General features: G+C 44.4%; 2 protein-coding genes across 8 annotated transcripts in view; both read left to right on the top strand.

The window, feature by feature from the left end:
* Positions 1–4,916: 4,916 nt before the first annotated feature.
* DCLRE1C (DNA cross-link repair 1C) overlaps positions 4,917–17,329 on the top strand; it is a 31,533-nt gene continuing 19,120 nt past the window's right edge. Inside the window, exons 1-4 of one of the 7 annotated variants that reach the window (XM_032425694.1) lie at positions 4,917–5,079; positions 8,470–8,521; positions 10,888–10,972; positions 15,644–15,703. In XM_032425694.1, coding sequence (XP_032281585.1) covers positions 4,971–5,079; positions 8,470–8,521; positions 10,888–10,972; positions 15,644–15,703 — 306 coding nt within the window. In that variant the 5' untranslated portion in view covers positions 4,917–4,970. The other 6 variants (XM_032425690.1, XM_032425692.1, XM_032425697.1 and 3 more) reach the window with 6 other exon arrangements.
* LOC116645472 (small nuclear ribonucleoprotein G-like) lies at positions 13,271–14,952 on the top strand. The gene has a single exon (XM_032425700.1). The coding sequence runs from the start codon at positions 14,014–14,016 to the stop codon at positions 14,248–14,250; it is 237 nt and encodes a 78-aa protein (XP_032281591.1). The 5' UTR covers positions 13,271–14,013; the 3' UTR covers positions 14,251–14,952.

Below are 17,329 nucleotides of genomic sequence, written 5' to 3'. Positions count from 1 at the left end.
TTTCAAACTTAAATCCAGGGGCTTGCAAACTTAAGCATCAATCAGAGTCCCCTGGAGAGTGTGTTAAAACAGATTGCTGGAGAGTTCTGATTTAGTAGGTCTGGGTTGCGGGAGAGATTTTGCATTTCTAACAGGTTCCTAAATACTGTTAGTGATGCTCTTCCAGGGCCCACACGTTGAGAAACACTGTTCTGATCTCACTTGTCACTCTTTTGTTTCAAACCACCCAGGCTTCTTGCTGTCACTCAAGTTAAAGTTTGAACTATTTGGCTTGGTGTCTAGTCCCTTAGCTGGTTTAGCCTTGACTTCCCCTGGTAAGTCCCTATTATTTCATTCCTTTTGATCGCAGTGCTTTGGTTAAAAGGAACTATTTGCAGTGTGCAGACTGAATAAACGCTCATTCCTGGGACTTAAGCTGTTCCTGGGCCCGGAAGCTGAACTCGAGTTTACCTTCTCTGCTAAGTTTTTCTTTCTCCTTGCAGAATTGAGCTCTTCTGCTTGGTCTCCACTGTGTTCTGAGCAGGCTTCCCATAAAGCACTGTAAAATGTCTTGCATTTATTTATTTCCACGAGTTTCTACTTCTGTCAGACTGCAGGTCTTGTTCCAAGGCTGATTCCTTTATGTACATCCGGGTTCAAGCACAGTGTCTGGCACTTAGTGGATGCCCAGTAAATAATAATAAAAGCTAATATATATTGAACACTTACCATTTTCTGGGACTTTGGGTAGACTTTAGTTTTTCTTAGTTGAATAATTACACTTTAATCCATCAGAGGGTTGAGGGTAGGAGGTGTGAAGAAGAGATATTGGTGATGGAGATGTATATGAAACTAATGCAAAATAAACATACATTTTGATTTTTCAAAGCCAGCTTCTGTTATGTGAGTTAGCCATGCAGTGTCTTCTTCACTCCTCTAGAGAAGGGATATCCTTGCCAATCTTGTTCACTTTGTCCACATTCTCCCATACCCTCTCCAAACATTTTGAAAACAAATCCATTGAGCAATAATTGAAATGCAATAACTAGCACATACTTAACAGCCTATAATTTTTTTTGAAGATTTTATTCATTTGTTTGACAGAGAGAGAGCGAGAGAAGGAACACAAGCAGGGAGAGTGTGAGAGGGAGAAGCAGGCTTCCCGCCGAGCAGGGAGCCCGATGTGGGGCTCAATCCCAGAACCCTGGGATCATGACCTGAGCTGACAGCAGAAAGTTAATGGCTGAGCCACGCAGGCGCCCCAACAGCCTATAATTTGATGTTTTGACATAATGCATACACCTGTGAAATCATCACCACAATCAAGTTAATGAACTTGTTTCCTGTGCCCCCAACCAACTACTGACTTGCTTTCTGTGACTTTGGATCAGTTCACACTTTCCATAATTTTATATAAGTGGAATCATACAATATGATCTCAGACTTCCAGCTTCCAGAACTCTGAGACAATTAAATTTCTGTTGTGTAAGTCTCCCAGTCTGTGGTGCTTGTTACAGCAGTTCTAGCACACAATACACTTTTTAAAAAACATGTTATCTCCTTGTATACTTCCTCGTATGACATTTTATGTCCGTTATTCTGAAGGAATAGCATAGAATATAGTAAATTTATAACATAAGTTAATTTAGATTGACAACAGTTTATAAGCGAAGAAAAATATATCCTGTAGTGATTTCCCAACAGACTTATACCTACCTCAATAACGAATTTTTTGGTATTTAACATACCCTTGGTAGCAGTTTTCAGTGCCTTTGAGACAGAACACATCAGGGACTTAGAAGTCCGAAGAGCTTAGAGTTGCAGAAAGATTGCTAAGTGCGGGATGAGGAAGCAGATCATAGCTGATGTTGTTGACTACATTTCCGTTTTCTTTATTAGCGGTCACAGGAGGAATTTCTCTTGGGATTCAGTATCCAGAAAATTTGACTTCTCCTGAAAATCTGTACTATTTGTGTCTTGAGGATGCGTAAGGCTAGTAAGGGATTGTGGCTTCCTCTAGAAGAGCCAAATAATTGGCTCACGTCTTTCAACAGTGTGTGCATGTCTGTGGGCTGTGCCTACCCATCTTCACTGTTTTCTGACCTATCTTTTCCCCCTTATCCTATTTCCCTTTACTCTGTCATACTGTATCCATTGTGGAAAGAAGAGAGGATAAATAAGTGGATAGATAAGCATATGAATATTATCTTGACCTGCCTTGCCAGGAGTTCCAGATCCTGTCAGAGGTAGACACACCAGATTCTCCAGATCGCAGTCTCACTGCAGAATTCGTTGTTAGGTATAGACAGCTGAGCCCTCCTTTATTCTAAGACAAACCATCTTATACGAAATCAAAGCTGTTGGCAATAGTATACTGGCAGTTCAACCTCAGCCGCAGCAACTTCTTCCTAGAAACATTGCCAAAGGCAAGGGAAGCAAGAGCAAAAATGAACTATTGGGACTTCATCAAGATAAAAAGCTTTTGCAAAGCAAAGGAAACAGTCAACAAAACCAAAAGACAACCGACAGAATGGGAGAAGATATTTGCAAATGACATATCAGATAAAGGGCTAGTATCCAAAATCTATAAAGAACTCATCAAACTCAACACCAAAAGAACAAAGAATCCAATCAAGAAATGGGCAGAAGACATGAACATTTTTCCAAAGAAGACATCCAAATGGCCAACAGACACATGAAAAAGTGTTCAATATCGCTCGGCATCAGGGAAATCCAAATCAAAACCTCAATGAGATACCACCTCACACCAGTCAGAATGGCTAAAATTAACAAGTCAGGAAATGACAGATGTTGGTGGGGATGCGGAGATAGGGGAACCCTCCTACACTGTTGGTGGGAATGCAAGCTGGTGCAGCCACTCTGGAAAACAGTGTGGAGGTTCCTCAAAAAGTTGAAAATAGAGCTACCATATGATCCAGCAATTGCACTCCTGGGTATTTACCCCAAAGATACAAAAGTAGGGACCCGAAAGGCTACATGCACCCCGATGTTTATAGCAGCAAAGTCCACAATAGCCAAACTGTGGAAAGAGCCAAGATGTCCATCAACAGATGAATGGATAAAGAAGAGGTGGTATATATATACAATGGAATATTATGCAGCCATCAAAAGGAATAAGATCTTGCCATTTGCAACGACGTGGATGGAACTGGAGGGTATTATGCTGAGCGAAATAAGTCAAACAGAGAAAGACATGTATCATATGACCTCACTGATATGAGGAATTCTTAATCTCAGGAAACTGAGGGTTACTGGAGTGGGGGGTGGGGTGGGAGGGATGGGGTGACTGGGTGATGGACACTGGGGAGGGTATGTGTTCTGGTAAGCGCTGTGAATTGTGCAAGACTGTTGAATCTCAGATCTGTACCTCTGAAACAAATAATGCAATATATGTTAAGAAAGAAAAAAAGAAGAAGAAGAATGTAGCAGGAGGGGAAGAATGAAGGGGGGGAAATCGGAGGGGGAGAAGAACCATGAGAGACAATGGACTCTGAAAAACAAACTGAGGGTTCTAGAAGGGAGGGGGGTGGGAGGATGGGTTAGCCTGGTGATGGGTATTGAGGAGGGCACGTTCTGCATGGAGCACTGGGTGTTATGCACAAACAATGAATCATGGAACACTATATCTAAAACTAATGATGTAATGTATGGGGATTAACATAACAATAAAAAAATTTATTTAAAAAAAAAGAAATAGTATACTGGCAGAATGCTCTACTCAAATGATTATGATGTCTATACCGCTCCCACTCTCCCTCGTCCTCCTCCCTTGCTTTTTCTTCACCTTATGAGAAGTCTGTATTTGAATAGAATTCTGAGTACCGTAGCTGCAGGAAAATGCTGATGTTCTGTGAGGGTGGCACTCTGATTCTTGATTCCACCGCTTAAAAGTCATTGTTCTTGGATTTTTTCCCCCACATTACTTTGTGTCTTTGTGGAAGCATTTGTTTACCATATTCTGCAAATGTGTTGTCTCCAAATGGATTGAAAACCTACCTGAAGGCACATCTTAGTCATCTATGTAATAACTACAAGGCTTATTATAATGGTATGCACAAAGCAACACCTCAAGAGTGTTTGTTTCTGATTATTAATATTGTGGTGTTTAAGGAGACTTGCTAGGAAGGGGTCCAATAAATACCCTCCAGTGAGGGACACCTGGGTGGCTCAGTCTGTTAAGCGTCTCCCTTCAGCTCAGGTCATGATCCCCGGGTCCTGGGATCCAGTCCCACAGTGGGCTTCTTGCTCAGCCGGCTGGGAGCCTGCTTTTTCCCTCTGCCTGCTGTTCCCCCGCTTGTGCTCGCTGTCAAATAAATAAATAAAAATCTTTTAAAATAAATAAATGAATAAATAAATAAGTGGAAGCGGGAACTAACAGTTATTGAATCTACCATGAGTCACATACAATTTTTTTCTCATACAATCCTTATGGTTATTCCCTAAGGTAGAAACTGGGAAGAAAAGGAAAGAAGGGAAACTGAGCTGGGCTTTCAAGCTCTCAGTAGACAAGCAGGAGGTGGAACGCAGTCTGATTTCAAAGCGAAGCTTTGCGTCCCCCTTCCCTTCTTTGCATCCTTGGGTGGAGCACCTGCTACGGGTGTTCAGTTTCCCTTCGCGATACCGTTCCTGCACAGACAACGGGCACTCTGCACCAGAACGCCACCCGTGTTCAGTCAAGGTTGCCGGCAGGAGGCACCCTCGTCGCGCCACGTCCTAGATCCTAGCCGGCTGCCCCAGCCCAGCATCCCGCCGTTCTGACAAATTAACCACGCGGTTCGCCGGCCGCGGACTCTCCCGGGACGCTCCTCGGCACCGCCCCGCCGCCGCAGGGCTCCTCTGATTGGACGTGGCTGCGTCCGGCGGGCCAATGGCGCGGGGGCGGGAGGTTCCCGGAAGTGGCGGCGCGCCGGCGGAAGACCTCAGCTTCCGCAGGCGGCGTGGGGACCGGTCCGCCGAGCTGAGCCGGCGCTATGAGTTGCTTCATGGGGCAGATGGCCGAGTACCCAACCATCTCCATAGACCGCTTCGACAGGGAGAACCTGAAAGCCCGCGCCTACTTCCTGTCCCACTGCCACAAGGGTGAGTGAACGCGGCGCGCCGCCCGCCCCAGGGACGCGGGCTGCGCGGGTTCTGGCCCCGCGGGGAAGCCGCCCGGGGGCCTCGAGCGGCTGAGTGCAGGCTTCGGGAGGCCGGGGCCGAGACTAGCAGGTGCACCTTGTCCCAGCCTGACTCTTCAGCGTCTCTGAGGCTTTATTTCTTGTGTACGTCGGACGGAACCGAAACTTGGCGCAACCACCCGGGCCAGTTTGACCAGGCGTAACTTAGGTTCTTTTGGTAGCTCGCCTAGCTGCGAATAGTCAGAGGTCAGCGAGGATTATTACTTATTTCTTCCACCACATCTTCGCTTCCATGTTATAAAGAAGGCAAGTTTCAGATGAAAGTCCGCCCTACCCCACCTCCCCAACATTTATTATCAAGCAAGCGCATGCACACACACTCAAACATCCTGTCTGAAAGCTCTATGAAGTGCAAGCTCCCCCTCCTTTTAGGTGTTCTGCCCATATCCAGTATAAAAGTTTAGTTTGTGAGGCAACCAGAATACTAAGATTTCACAGCTGCGCACAGTTAGGGGTTAGGCCCTGATAAGGCCTGGAGGCTAGAGGCTCCAGGTGAGGCTGGAGTGTCTCTAAAACGTTCTAGCCTGTCTCCAGAGCTGGAGGAGCACTCATTTTGCAACCGTTGGCCATGCGTAACATCTAGTACGCCGAAGTTCCTGCTTTTGGGAAATGCCTCTGCTTTTTTGCTGTGACCTACGAATTTTCTCTCAATGGGGATAAATCTGGACTTCCTCTCTCGATTTGCTGAATAGCACTGTGAGCCTCTTTGAGGGTCTTTCTACTTAGTCTCCAGAATGTTTTTCATTGTGAATCTCCTCTTGGGCGAGGATACCTCTGTTTTACCTTTTGTCTTGAGCCTCACTGGAGTTTCAGAATTCAGAATGTGCTAGCCATGATCGGAAGTGTGGCGTAGGGGCTTGCCCTTTATGTTTACAAGTAGTGAGTTTGGAGAAGGAATCCATCTAAAGGAATCTAAAATCATGATCATTAGTTTGTAAGTTAAGCAAGAAACTGACTCCCTATTATTGAGCAGTTTATAATAACTGTTCCTGTTCTCTCATGATATGTAAGTCTGTTTATGCAACCAGAATATAAACTCATCAAGGGCAAGAACTCAACTTCTGCTTTCAGAAATTTCCCACACTGCTTACTGGTAGTTTTTAACCTGTGAGAAACATATTTCTTTGATGTGCTGTGGACTTGTGGACTGAATTGTGCCCCCCCCCCCCCATTTATATGTTGAAGCTCAAACCCTCTATGTGACTGTATTTGGTGATTGGGTTTTTAGGAGGCAAAATTTAAATGAGCTTATAAGGGCGTGGTCCTAACTCGTTAGGATTGATGGCCTTATAAAAAGAGGAATAGAGATTTTTCTCTCTCCACACACACACACTGAAGAAGGGCCATGTGCAAGCCAGGAGGAGACGTCTCACCAGAAACCACCCCTGGCACCTTGATCTTGGAATTTAGCCTCCAGAACTGTAAGAAATTTTGTGGTTTAAGCCACCTTGTCTGTGGTATTTTATGTCAGTCTGAACCAACTGATACAGAATATCTGACAAGATCTTTGTGGACTCTTTTGGTAGAAAAAAAATCACATAAATGCCTTTACATCACACTTTGATAGAACATCTCATCCCACGGCCCACTCAGTCCTGTTTATGGACCATCTGGAACCCAGGGCTATGCTCAGGGCAGCCTTTGCTAAGCATCAGTGAGGCCTGGAGGACAAGAGGAGACCCGTGGCCTGAGATAGTGGCCCAGGGTTGGAGGAGACCCCTTTAGGGGACAATTTACAGTGACCTAATCTGGTTCAGCGAAAGGAAAAAGGCCCTGGGAAGGAGACTCTGGGTGCAGTCCTTGCAGCACCAAGTAAACTGACCCACGTTCTCTTGGCTGGCAGTCTTGGGGGTGGCTGGGGTCCTGGGCCGTCTTGATTAAAGCAGCCATAGAGTGCTGCCTGCTGATTTAGTTTGGGAGCATGGAGCCGAGTCCTGATGCAGCCTCTTTTTGCCGTGGCACAAATTCTTTGGAAATCCCAACTGAAAGTCCTGCCCAGGGATGCCCCCATAGGCCCTACAAGCCTGGACCAGGAGTGATCTGAGGAGATTCACCCTCCGCGGGGGCACGCACATGTCTGGTCAAGGTCCGCCGCGGGGGGGTGTGGTGACTGCGTTGTTTTCTCTGAAGTTAAGGAAGGATTACCACAGGTAAGTTGAGGTCGCGCACGCGGGTGTGTGTGTGTGTGTGTGTGTGTGTGTGTGTTGGTGGTAATTCGAATAATTAGGATTGGTTTGATTCATCTAAACTGAGAAGGTGCGGTCACTGCTATCTAGTTCTTCCCATGCTGGAGATTCAGAACGTATTAGAATGCACCATATGTTTAAAGGCCGTGTTTCTGTATCTGTTAATTTGCAGGGCTGAGAAGCAGGCCAGTGTGGATAGAAATACCTTCAACCCAGCAGGCAGAGCAGGCTGAGAAGAGAATGAAACTCTTCTTATGCTGGCCTAAGCCTGAACGAGTTCCAGTGCCTGGAACTGAATGGGTCACATAGAGGGGGGCACGAGGGATGGTTGGATTAAAATTAAAGAAGAACATAAGGAAAGTGCTGGAAGCAGTTCTGAAATGAGTATCTGGTCGCTCATTCTTCTGTGGCTACTCAGAGTTATTTAGACTCTGTCCTGAGATGGAGGGGATTGTTCTCCTTTTAAATGATGACCAGAGATGGTCAGCTTTCCATGGTTCCTGGCCTGTTTTCAGATGCATGTCACCTGCAGAAGAAAGAGCCAATAGCCCACAGGAATCAGTTCTTTTATAAAAGTGAACCTCTTGGGGTGCCTGGGGGCTCGGTTGAGCATCCAACTCTTGATTTCGGCTCAGGTCATGATGTCGGGGTCATGGGATCCAGCCCTGTGTTGGACTCCCTGCTCAGTGGGGAGTTGGCTTCAAGATCCCCCCCCCGCCCCGCTCCCACGTGAGCGTGCATGCTCTCTCTCTCAAATAAATAAATCTTTAAAGAAAAGTGAACCTCTCATATATTTTCTCTTAAAAGGAAGCTTGAAAAGAACAGATAACTAACTGTCCGGCGTAATCAACCCTAAAAAAAAAAAAAAAAATGTCCTGGGGCACCTGGGTGGCTCAGTCGTTAAGCTTCTGCCTTCGGCTCAGGTCATGATCCCAGGGTCCTGGGATCGAGCCCCACATCAGGCTCCTTGCTCAGCGGGAAGCCTGCTTCTCCCTCTCCCACTCCCACTTGTTCCATCTCTCACTGTGTCTCTCTCTGTCAAATATATAAATAAATAAAATCTTAAAAAAAAATGTGCTTATGATTTTTGGTTCTTTTGTTTTTAGATCATATGAAAGGATTAAGAGCCCCTACCTTGAAAAGAAGGTTGGAGTGCAGGTAATTTATTTTGCTACTTATTTGTGTGTGTGTGTTTTTTAAGTAAACATTTTAATTGAGCTATGACTTACACACGGGAAAGTACATACATTGTAACGGGACACAGATGAACTTTTACAGGCGAGCACATCTATGAAGCTTCCACCCAGACAGAGAAATAGAATAGGACCAGTGTCCCTGAACAGAGCCCCATCCCCATCCTTCCCAGTCAGCGCTTGTCTCCCAGAGGCAACCTGTATCCTGACTTTTTGTCGTCATGGTTTAGCTTTGGCTGGTTGTGAACTTTGTATAAGTAGAATCATACTGAATAGACCCTTCTATTTGTTTTCTTTCACTTAAATTCTGATTGTAACAGGACTCATCATGCTGTTGGGTGTAGCGGTAGTGTGTTCATTTTCATTTCTGTGTGTGTGTGTGTGTGTGTGTGTGTGTGTGTAGTTGTGAAGACAATCGTATGTTTTTGGATCTTTAAGCCAAACGACTGCATCCTTTTGCTACAGCCCGCTTTTGCCTAAATGTCCATTCCAAAATCTCAAGCTTGTATGAAAGGGCCCTGTTGACTCTTTAACTTCTGACCCAGTGGATGTCAGTCTTCTCTGCAAAGTGCTGTCACTAGTCTGTGTTCGTGATAAATGGGAGCCGGTATTCATTGAATCCTTGGGTACATGCCAGGCACTATGTACTGATGAGTTCCACAGTTTCTTTGCGTGCTTGTGACGAGTCAGGCACTGTCCTGGACGGTGAGGATATAATAGTGACAACACAGATGAAAATCCCTGTCTTCTCGGAGCAAACATCCTCTTTAGATCCTCTTGATAAGTTTTTGAATAGATACCGTTATTATTTCTATTTTGCAGATGAGGAAACTGAGGAACCAGAGAGGTTAAATTAGTTGCCCAAGGTCACACAGCCAGTAAGTGGCAGGACCAGGATTTCAACCAGGTCTGTCTGATTTTGGAGCCTGTGTATTAGTTATCTGTTACTGCGTAACAAATCACCCCCAAACTTAGTGACTTAAATCCGTTAATCGTGTGTTCTCTTTCTCAGTTTCTGTGGGTCGGGAACGCTGACAGGGCACAGTGTGTGGGGGGGGTGCTGGTTTCTGCCTGGCTGGGTGTCCTCTGGGGCTGCCATTATCTGGAGGCCCATTCATTCAGTGTTTGACACCGAGGCTGAGAAGAATCAGGCAGCTGGGGCTTTTGGGCATCTCTGTCGCTACAAACTCTTCAGCATGGTGACTTCAAGGTAGCCGAACTTCTGAAATGGAGACTCAAGGCTTAGAAAGTGTCTGTCCCCAGGGAGGGCTAACAGGTAGCCATGTTGCCCAGGAGACATAGCCTCCAAAGTCCTGCGACCTTCCTTCGCCACGTTCTGTTGGCTAAGGCAGTTACAAAGATGGGTTGAAGGGGAGGTTAAAATAGACCCCTTATGTCAATGGAGGGATTTCCATATCTGTTTTGTAAACAGAGCGTGTGTGGTTGGGATATATATTAGTGTGGCCATCTGTAGAAAATATGGTCCACCACAGACTATATTCTTAACTTCTAAGCTTTGCTTTTGAATTTTTAAAGTTTATTATGAAATTGATTTTTCCTCACTAAAAAACAGAAGAGGTTTATATGAAATAAAACCCAGAAGTCTTCTGTTCCCCACTTCTTTCGTTCTTGAGAGATAGCTTCATTTGGTGGTATCTTTCCAGACATACCTGATCATGTGCAAACATGTATCTTTAAACTAAGAGTGATGGGGGACACCCTTTTGAGGAGGTCAGAGGGCACAGTATTTTCTCTCATCTGCTTCTTCCCCTTTGTCCTTTTGCCCTTTTTTTTTTTTTAAGATTTTATTTTTAAGGGGGGACTCCTGGGTGGCGTAGTCTGTTAAGCGACTGGCTCTTGATTTCAGCTCAGGTCATGATCCCAGGGTCATGATCCCAGGGTTGTGGGATTGAGCCCTATGTGGGCTCTGTGCTCAGTGGGGAGTCTGCCTGGGATCCTCTGCCTCTCCCTCTGCTCCTCCTTGCTCACACGCTCTCCCCCTCTTCTCTCTCAAAATAAATAAATAAATCTTTAAAAACATTTTTTATTTTTAAGTAATCTCTACACCAAATGTGGGGCTCTAACTTACAGCCCCAAGATCCAGAGTCGCACGCTCTACCGACTGAGCCAGCCAGGCACCCCCCTCTTTGCGGTCTTGATGGGACCTAGTCACAGGTGGTGGCATGTTGGGAACTGCTCTACCAGTTGTTCAGCCAGCTCAGTGTCTGAATGACTTGAGATAACTGATACGTAATGAAATGTATTTTCTGGTCACCCAGTGGCTCGCTGTGGGTTGTACTGACACAGCTTTTCTAAATTTCTTCCTTTCAGCTTGAAGGTTTGCTTATACTGTTCACCTGTTACTAAAGAGTTGTTGTTAACTAGCCCGAAGTACAAATTTTGGGAGAAACGAATCGTAAGTTTTATTTTTTGAATGACACTAATTCTTTTTCTCAAGGGGAAATATTTTTCGAGGTCGATTAAAGAAAGCATTGGAATTATTCAAAGCCCAGTTCCTCCTACACTACATTTGTCTACATTAGTTACAGTGTTGATGTTTAGTCTTTGTAATTCATCAGTTTAGAAGAGGCCAACATTTTATTGTTGCAGATTTGTTCTTCTCCTCCCTCAGCAGTTTGATCTTGGGTCTTGGTTTTGTTGGTTTAATCTCATTAACTCTTGCTAAGTTGCATTTTAATACTTCAGAGTGTAAAATGTTTAACCCAATTGATAAATCCTTTTATTTAGGTCATGACATAGTTTAGGAAAAATGAACACATCTTATGGGTTATGATAAAGGGATAACAACTGGAATAAAGAGAGTGGACAACTTTGAATCTGACAGAATAAAATGGAGCTGTCCAATGGAAAGCAGATAGTAAAGGGGAGAAACAAAAGAATGGCATATGGAAAATGTAAAGATGCCAGGAAAAGTCCTATTATAACAGTAATTACTATAAATATGGCTTTAATTCAACTCCTGCTCAAAATATAACTTTCTCAGTTTAGGTTAAAAAAAAAAGTTCCACCAGTCTTAGTCTACAAGAGACTTAGATAAAACAAAAGGATAAATGCAGGTTGAAATGGAAATAAAAAACAAAAAAAGGAAAAGATGTACTAAACAATTAGAAGCTAAAAATGCCAGAGTGGCAGTTTTTATGTCATACAAAATAGAATTGAAGGCAAAAGGAGATCTTGTTTCAAAGAGGATGTTATTTACTGTCAGAAGGAACCATGGATCCAGAAGATAGGAACTTAACATGCAATTGACAGAGTAGCCTCAAACGGGATACAGTCATCACTGATCCCCCAGTGCTTGATCAGAGAAAGAGAACCACTGGGGGGGAATGCAGTTAGGGTGCACTCTGTGGATTAAACTTTAGGTCATCGTGGGAACTGGCAGAGAAGTCTGAGAAGTGTCAGAGTCTGTTTGATGTTTGCCTGCTACCAGCTTTCAGTTCTCACATCCTCTTTCCACTTCTGCCCCACAGCAAGCTGATTAAAAAAAAAAAAGCCCTGGGGCACCTGGGTGGCTCAGCTGGTTGAGCGTCTGCCTTCAGCCCAGGTCATGATCCCAGGGTCCTGGGATTGAGTCCCGCATCGGGCTCCTTGCTCAGTGGGGAGCCTTCTTTTCCCTCTCCCTCTGACCCTCCTCCCCGCTTGTGCTCGCTCGCTCTCTCTTTCTCTGTCAAATAAATTTAAAAAATCTTATTAAAAAAAAAAAAAAAGCCTACCCCTCCCTTGGCCCTGACCTGAAGTTTGAACCACGCAAGCCCAGGCACCCCACCTCACAACCACAATAAAAACCAGGGCCAGTCACTGCCACCCTCTGTCGGGCCGGAAGAGCCACTTCCTCCCAGCTGGGGCACCGCTCTGGCCGCAGAACGTGCCACAGTGTGGGGCATACGGTGCTTGCGCCCCCTGTCGGTGCACGTGTGGCACAGTCAGCCTGGGCTGGGGTCCATCCCCACTCCCCAGAGTGAGCCGTCACTGAGGCTGTAACCTTGGCCTGCTCTTAGGCCTGAAGTTGCTGTGGACCTGCCGGCCAGTGGAGAGAGATGAGCTGAGCTGAGAGAGAAGCGGAGAAGGGTAGAGGTGGGCTGGAACCCACAAGGACAACCTGGGACCCCTGTCTGTGTCTCACTCCTCCCAGGCTGGCTAGTGCTGCAGCCCCCCGTTGCCACTGAGTTTCACACTCCTGGCCCAGGCCTTCGAGAAGCTGAAGGAGGAGACACAGCCGAAGGTGGGCTTGCTGCAGTCCTGCCCTGTCTGCGGCTGAGCCAGCAGGTGTGCGTCCGTGAGCTGTTAGCACTCCTGGTGCCCGTGCAAGCATTACGACATGGCTACTGGTTCACTTTGGCCTTCCAGATCTCCCACGGATGTTTCTTGGGGCCAGCGCCCACCTGGAGGTGTATGTGGAAAGGACTTGTGGGACAGTTCCAGCTCAGCTAAGTTGATGGGGTACAAGGCCACCTCACAGTCTAAGGGACACTAGGCAGCTCAGCAGTCGTAGCCAGAGCACTTTCCAAACCACTCTCAGAAACTGAAAGAGGGGCCCGCCTGGGGGGCTCAGTCGGTTAAGCGTCTGCCTTTGGCTCAGGTCATGATCCCAGGGTCCTGGGATCGAGCCCTGCATTGGGCTCCCTGCTCAGTGGGGAGTCTGCTTCTCCCTCTGCCACTCCCCCTGCTTGTGCTCTCTCTCTCTCTCTCTCTCTCTGTCAAATAAAATCTTAAAAAAAAAAAAAAACTGAAAGAGGAAGGAGGCAGGAAATAAGATAGATTTGAAGGGCATGATTAATAAATGTGAGCTAATAGCAATCCAAGGCACCCAAAGGGAAAAGATCTTTGGTATACAAGGAACATTTACAACAATTGACCATGTACTGTGGCACAAAAGAAGTTGGAAATCCTAGTGATCTTTTCTCTGAGTACAATGCAATGATGCTAGAAGTCACAAATAAAAGGAGAGCTAAAATCATCCACATATGTAGGAACTCAATGCATGTAATAACCATTAGGTTAAAGAGGAAGTTGTAAAGAAAAACATGCAGTACTTAGAACTGATGGACAGTGAGAACACGACACATCAAAATGTGTGTGACACAGCTAAATTAGCACTTGAAGGGAAATTGACAGCATTAAGTACATTTCTTCGAAAACAAAGACCAGAATTACATGGATTGAGTCTTAGTAAGAAGGAAAAGGAGCAACAAAGCAAATCTAAGGTTATGTGGAAGAAGGAATAATAAAGGTAAAAGGACAAGGTAGCGATACAGAGGCTGACAACTACCACAGAAAATAAAAGGGAAGATTAACAAAAGTAAAAGCTCATCTTTAGAGGAATAGAGAGAGATTTCTGCCAAGATTAGAAAAAGAAGATGCCGGGCCTACTGCGGGAGGGTGAGGGACGCCACGAATTCCGTCTGGAGGCACCTTTGAGCTCTCCAGGTAGACACCATGAGCAAAGCTCACCCTCCCGAGTTGAAAAAATTTATGGACAAGAAATTATCATTGAAATTAAATGGTGGCAGACATGTCCAAGGAATATTGTGGGTGTTCGATCCGTTTATGAATCTTGTGATAGATGAATGTGTGGAGATGGCAATGAACAATAGTAGGCAACAGAACAATATTGGAATGGTGGTAATACGAGGAAATAGTCTCATCATGTTAGAAGCCTTGGACCAAGTATAAACAATGGGTGTGTTCATCAGACGAAATCAACTGCTTCCACATGTCCCCTCTCCATAGTACCTGTTTCACTACAATATAAATAAAAACCAGGTCATGTGCATTTTCATATTGAACTTTTTTGTTAAGTAAACTTTTATAATAGTCAAAAAAAAGAAGATGCGTATAAAAATACAGAATGATAAAAGGAAAATAACTATTAATAGTGCATTTATTGGAAAATTAATGACCGTATATTTGATAATTTAGTTGAAGTGGATAAGTATCTGGATAAGTAGGAAGATATCAAATTGAGGCAAGAAAAGTGGAAAACTTGAATAAGTAAACATTGAAGAAATTAAAACAACAAAGATCTCTTCAATAAAGCCCCAAGTCCACATGGTTTTATAGGTGCATTTTGCCAAATGTTCAAAGGACAAATAATCCCCGTACTGGATGAGTTTTTGTGGGATATAGTAAAGAGATGAGCTGCTCAGCCTTGTTGGCAGAATTGATAATGATAGTGCAACAGGGAGAAAAGCCATTTCATGTACGACCACGTGAACATCCTGATTAAGGTGGTAGCTAACTGAATCTCACAGTAATAAATAAGTGCTTTGTGAATACAATACAATGTGTTTATTCCAGAATGCAAGGATTTTTTTTTTTTTTAAGATTTTATTTATTAGAGCATGAGTGGGGGAGAGAAGCAGACCCCCAATGAGCAGGGAGCTGGACGTGGGACCTGAGCCAAAGGCAGACGCTTAACCACACCGAGCCACCCAGGCGCCCCCAGAATGCAAGGATATTTTTAACACCCAAGTCTCAGTCACTGTAAGTTTTAGGATATCAGTGGACTGAATAGATGAACAATTACGTTAATTTATTCATCAGCTACTTACCGAATGCCTCTTGTGTGAGTTGCTGTCGTAGTAAAATGGGTCAGGCCACCTCGGAGCCCTCTGCCGCAGCCCGAATCTGTGAATTAGGCCAGCACCTCAGGGATGGATCCAGGCTGCATTTTGCAGCACGAAGCCTAAGCATGCAGAGCACATGGCCATGTGTGTTACTGAGACTCAAGTTGAGAGGGGAGAGGGCAGTGGGAGGACAGGGATGGGGAGGTGAAGGGAGAAAAATTGAATTCATGGAAATAGAATTGCTGTGTCAAGGGATATGTAAGTTTAGGAGGCATTTAATCCACGTTGCCACGTCAGCCACAGGAAAGGCACTCCTTTAGCTCTATCATGTCTTCAAGCTGCTAAAATGTTCAGTATCGCGAAATCAGAAATTGTTACACAGAGAGTCTTAGTAACTTCTTCTAAGTCCCTTTTTTGTGTTTGAGATGGCAAAGGTTTGTAAATCCATGAAAAACTGAAAACACTTGGTATGATGTACATATGATCTCTTATTTTAATAGATATCCATTGAAATTGAAACTCCTACTCAGATACCTTTAGTCGATGAAGCGTCAGGCGAGGTAAGTAAAAATATAATTTTTAAAAATTATTGTTTAATAATATGATTGTTTTTCTCTGTGATTTTGAATGCTCATCTTACCATAAATGAAAGTTATAGTAATTGGGTGAGTTTGTAGGGGAAAAAAAAAAATTTGTGTTGTATTTCCCTTCTACATAGTAGTCTATAAGGTAGACTTCTGTGTGAATTGCTCCTTTTTAGTATGTTACCTGCTAATGATGAGAACTCCAGGTATTGATATTATTACATAATGTCATTGTCACGTTTATTATGTTTATTATAATATTCAGGATATAATATGGTGCTTAGTGCTTTTGTACCAAATATATGTATTTGTGATTTTCTTTTTTTCTGAATTATTTCTTACTTAAGAAACAGTGTCCAAGTGGATCCAATATACTTTTTGTCCTTAAATTTAGAAGCAGGTACTTTTCTTTTGTGAATGTATTGGTTTAATAATCAAGATTATGGACCTTTTTTTTTTTACCTCAAATTCTTCCTAGGGCCAGGAAGTATTTTCCTATTTTATGGTAAATCTAGTTAATATTCGTTCCATGGCCTGGTTATAACCTGCTTTGTCGACATGTTGAACTCTGAAGGGTGTCCGTTGTTTAACCAGGATCAGGCTGACTTTTCACATCTCCTCTCTGGAGAAGATCAGGTGTGTGAAGTCGTCCTCATCGAATTGTTCACCAAGGGAGGACTGCAGGGCCAGTTGAGGGCGGGTTAAAAAGGAGGGAAAAAGGATAGCCCGAAGGTCCCTAACCGCTGTCCTGACCTCAGTTAGTGAATGCCAGACTCCTCTGATTGCCTCGCTGCCTTATGTTGGTGAAAGGTGTTCTCAAAACTGGGCTCCAGAGAGCAGGCAGCTCCCGTCGACCAGAGTCTGGCCGTCCCACTCTGGTCCTTTGTTTATTCTCATGCACTGTGGCTCCGTGCATTGTGTCTCCACTAACCACAGGACCCTTGCTCTAAGGGGCCGTCGGAATGAATGATGTTAGACTTCCGGGAGGAATCGCCATTACCGGGAGCGAGCGAGTGTGTCCAGAGCTCTGCCCTGATAGGACAGTACATGTAGAATGGTGACCTGGGCCCAGACGACATCAGGCTTTTTTTTTTTTTTAGTTTAATAATAGCTTTATTGAGATATCATTCATATACCATACAGTTCACCCCATTTAAAATGTATGGTTCAGTGGCTTTTAGTATATTCACGGAGTTGTGTGTTCACCACCACAATCATTTTTCAAGTATTTTCATCACCCAAAAAGAAACCCTGTACCCATTAGCAGTCATTCCCAACTTCTCCCTCCCCCAGCCCATGGCAACCACTACTCTAAGTCTGTAGGATTTGCCTGTTCTGGACATTTCATATCAATGAAATCCTACCGATGTGGTCTTTTGTGACTCACTTCTTTCACTTTGCATAATGGTTTCACGGTTTATCCATGTTGTGGTATGATGTCAGGATTTCATGTCTTGCCATGGCCCGAATAACATTCCATTGTGTGGAGAGACCACATCCTGTTCGTTCGCTCATCAGCTGATCGACATTTTGGTTGTTTCTACTTGTTGGGTAGTAGGAGCAGTGCCGCTGTGGACATTCACGCCCAGGTTTTTGTGTGGA

This window comes from Phoca vitulina, unplaced genomic scaffold (assembly GCF_004348235.1).
Source record: "Phoca vitulina isolate PV1807 unplaced genomic scaffold, GSC_HSeal_1.0 scaffold33, whole genome shotgun sequence".
Taxonomy (NCBI): Eukaryota; Metazoa; Chordata; class Mammalia; order Carnivora; family Phocidae; genus Phoca; species Phoca vitulina.
Note: the sequence above shows the minus strand (reverse complement) of the source record. Positions and strands in the feature narration are given on the sequence as shown.

Excerpts from the sequence above, each read along its gene's own strand:
- LOC116645472 (XM_032425700.1), top strand. The coding sequence starts at position 14,014 with ATGAGCAAAGCTCACCCTCCCGAGTTGAAAAAATTTATGGACAAGAAA.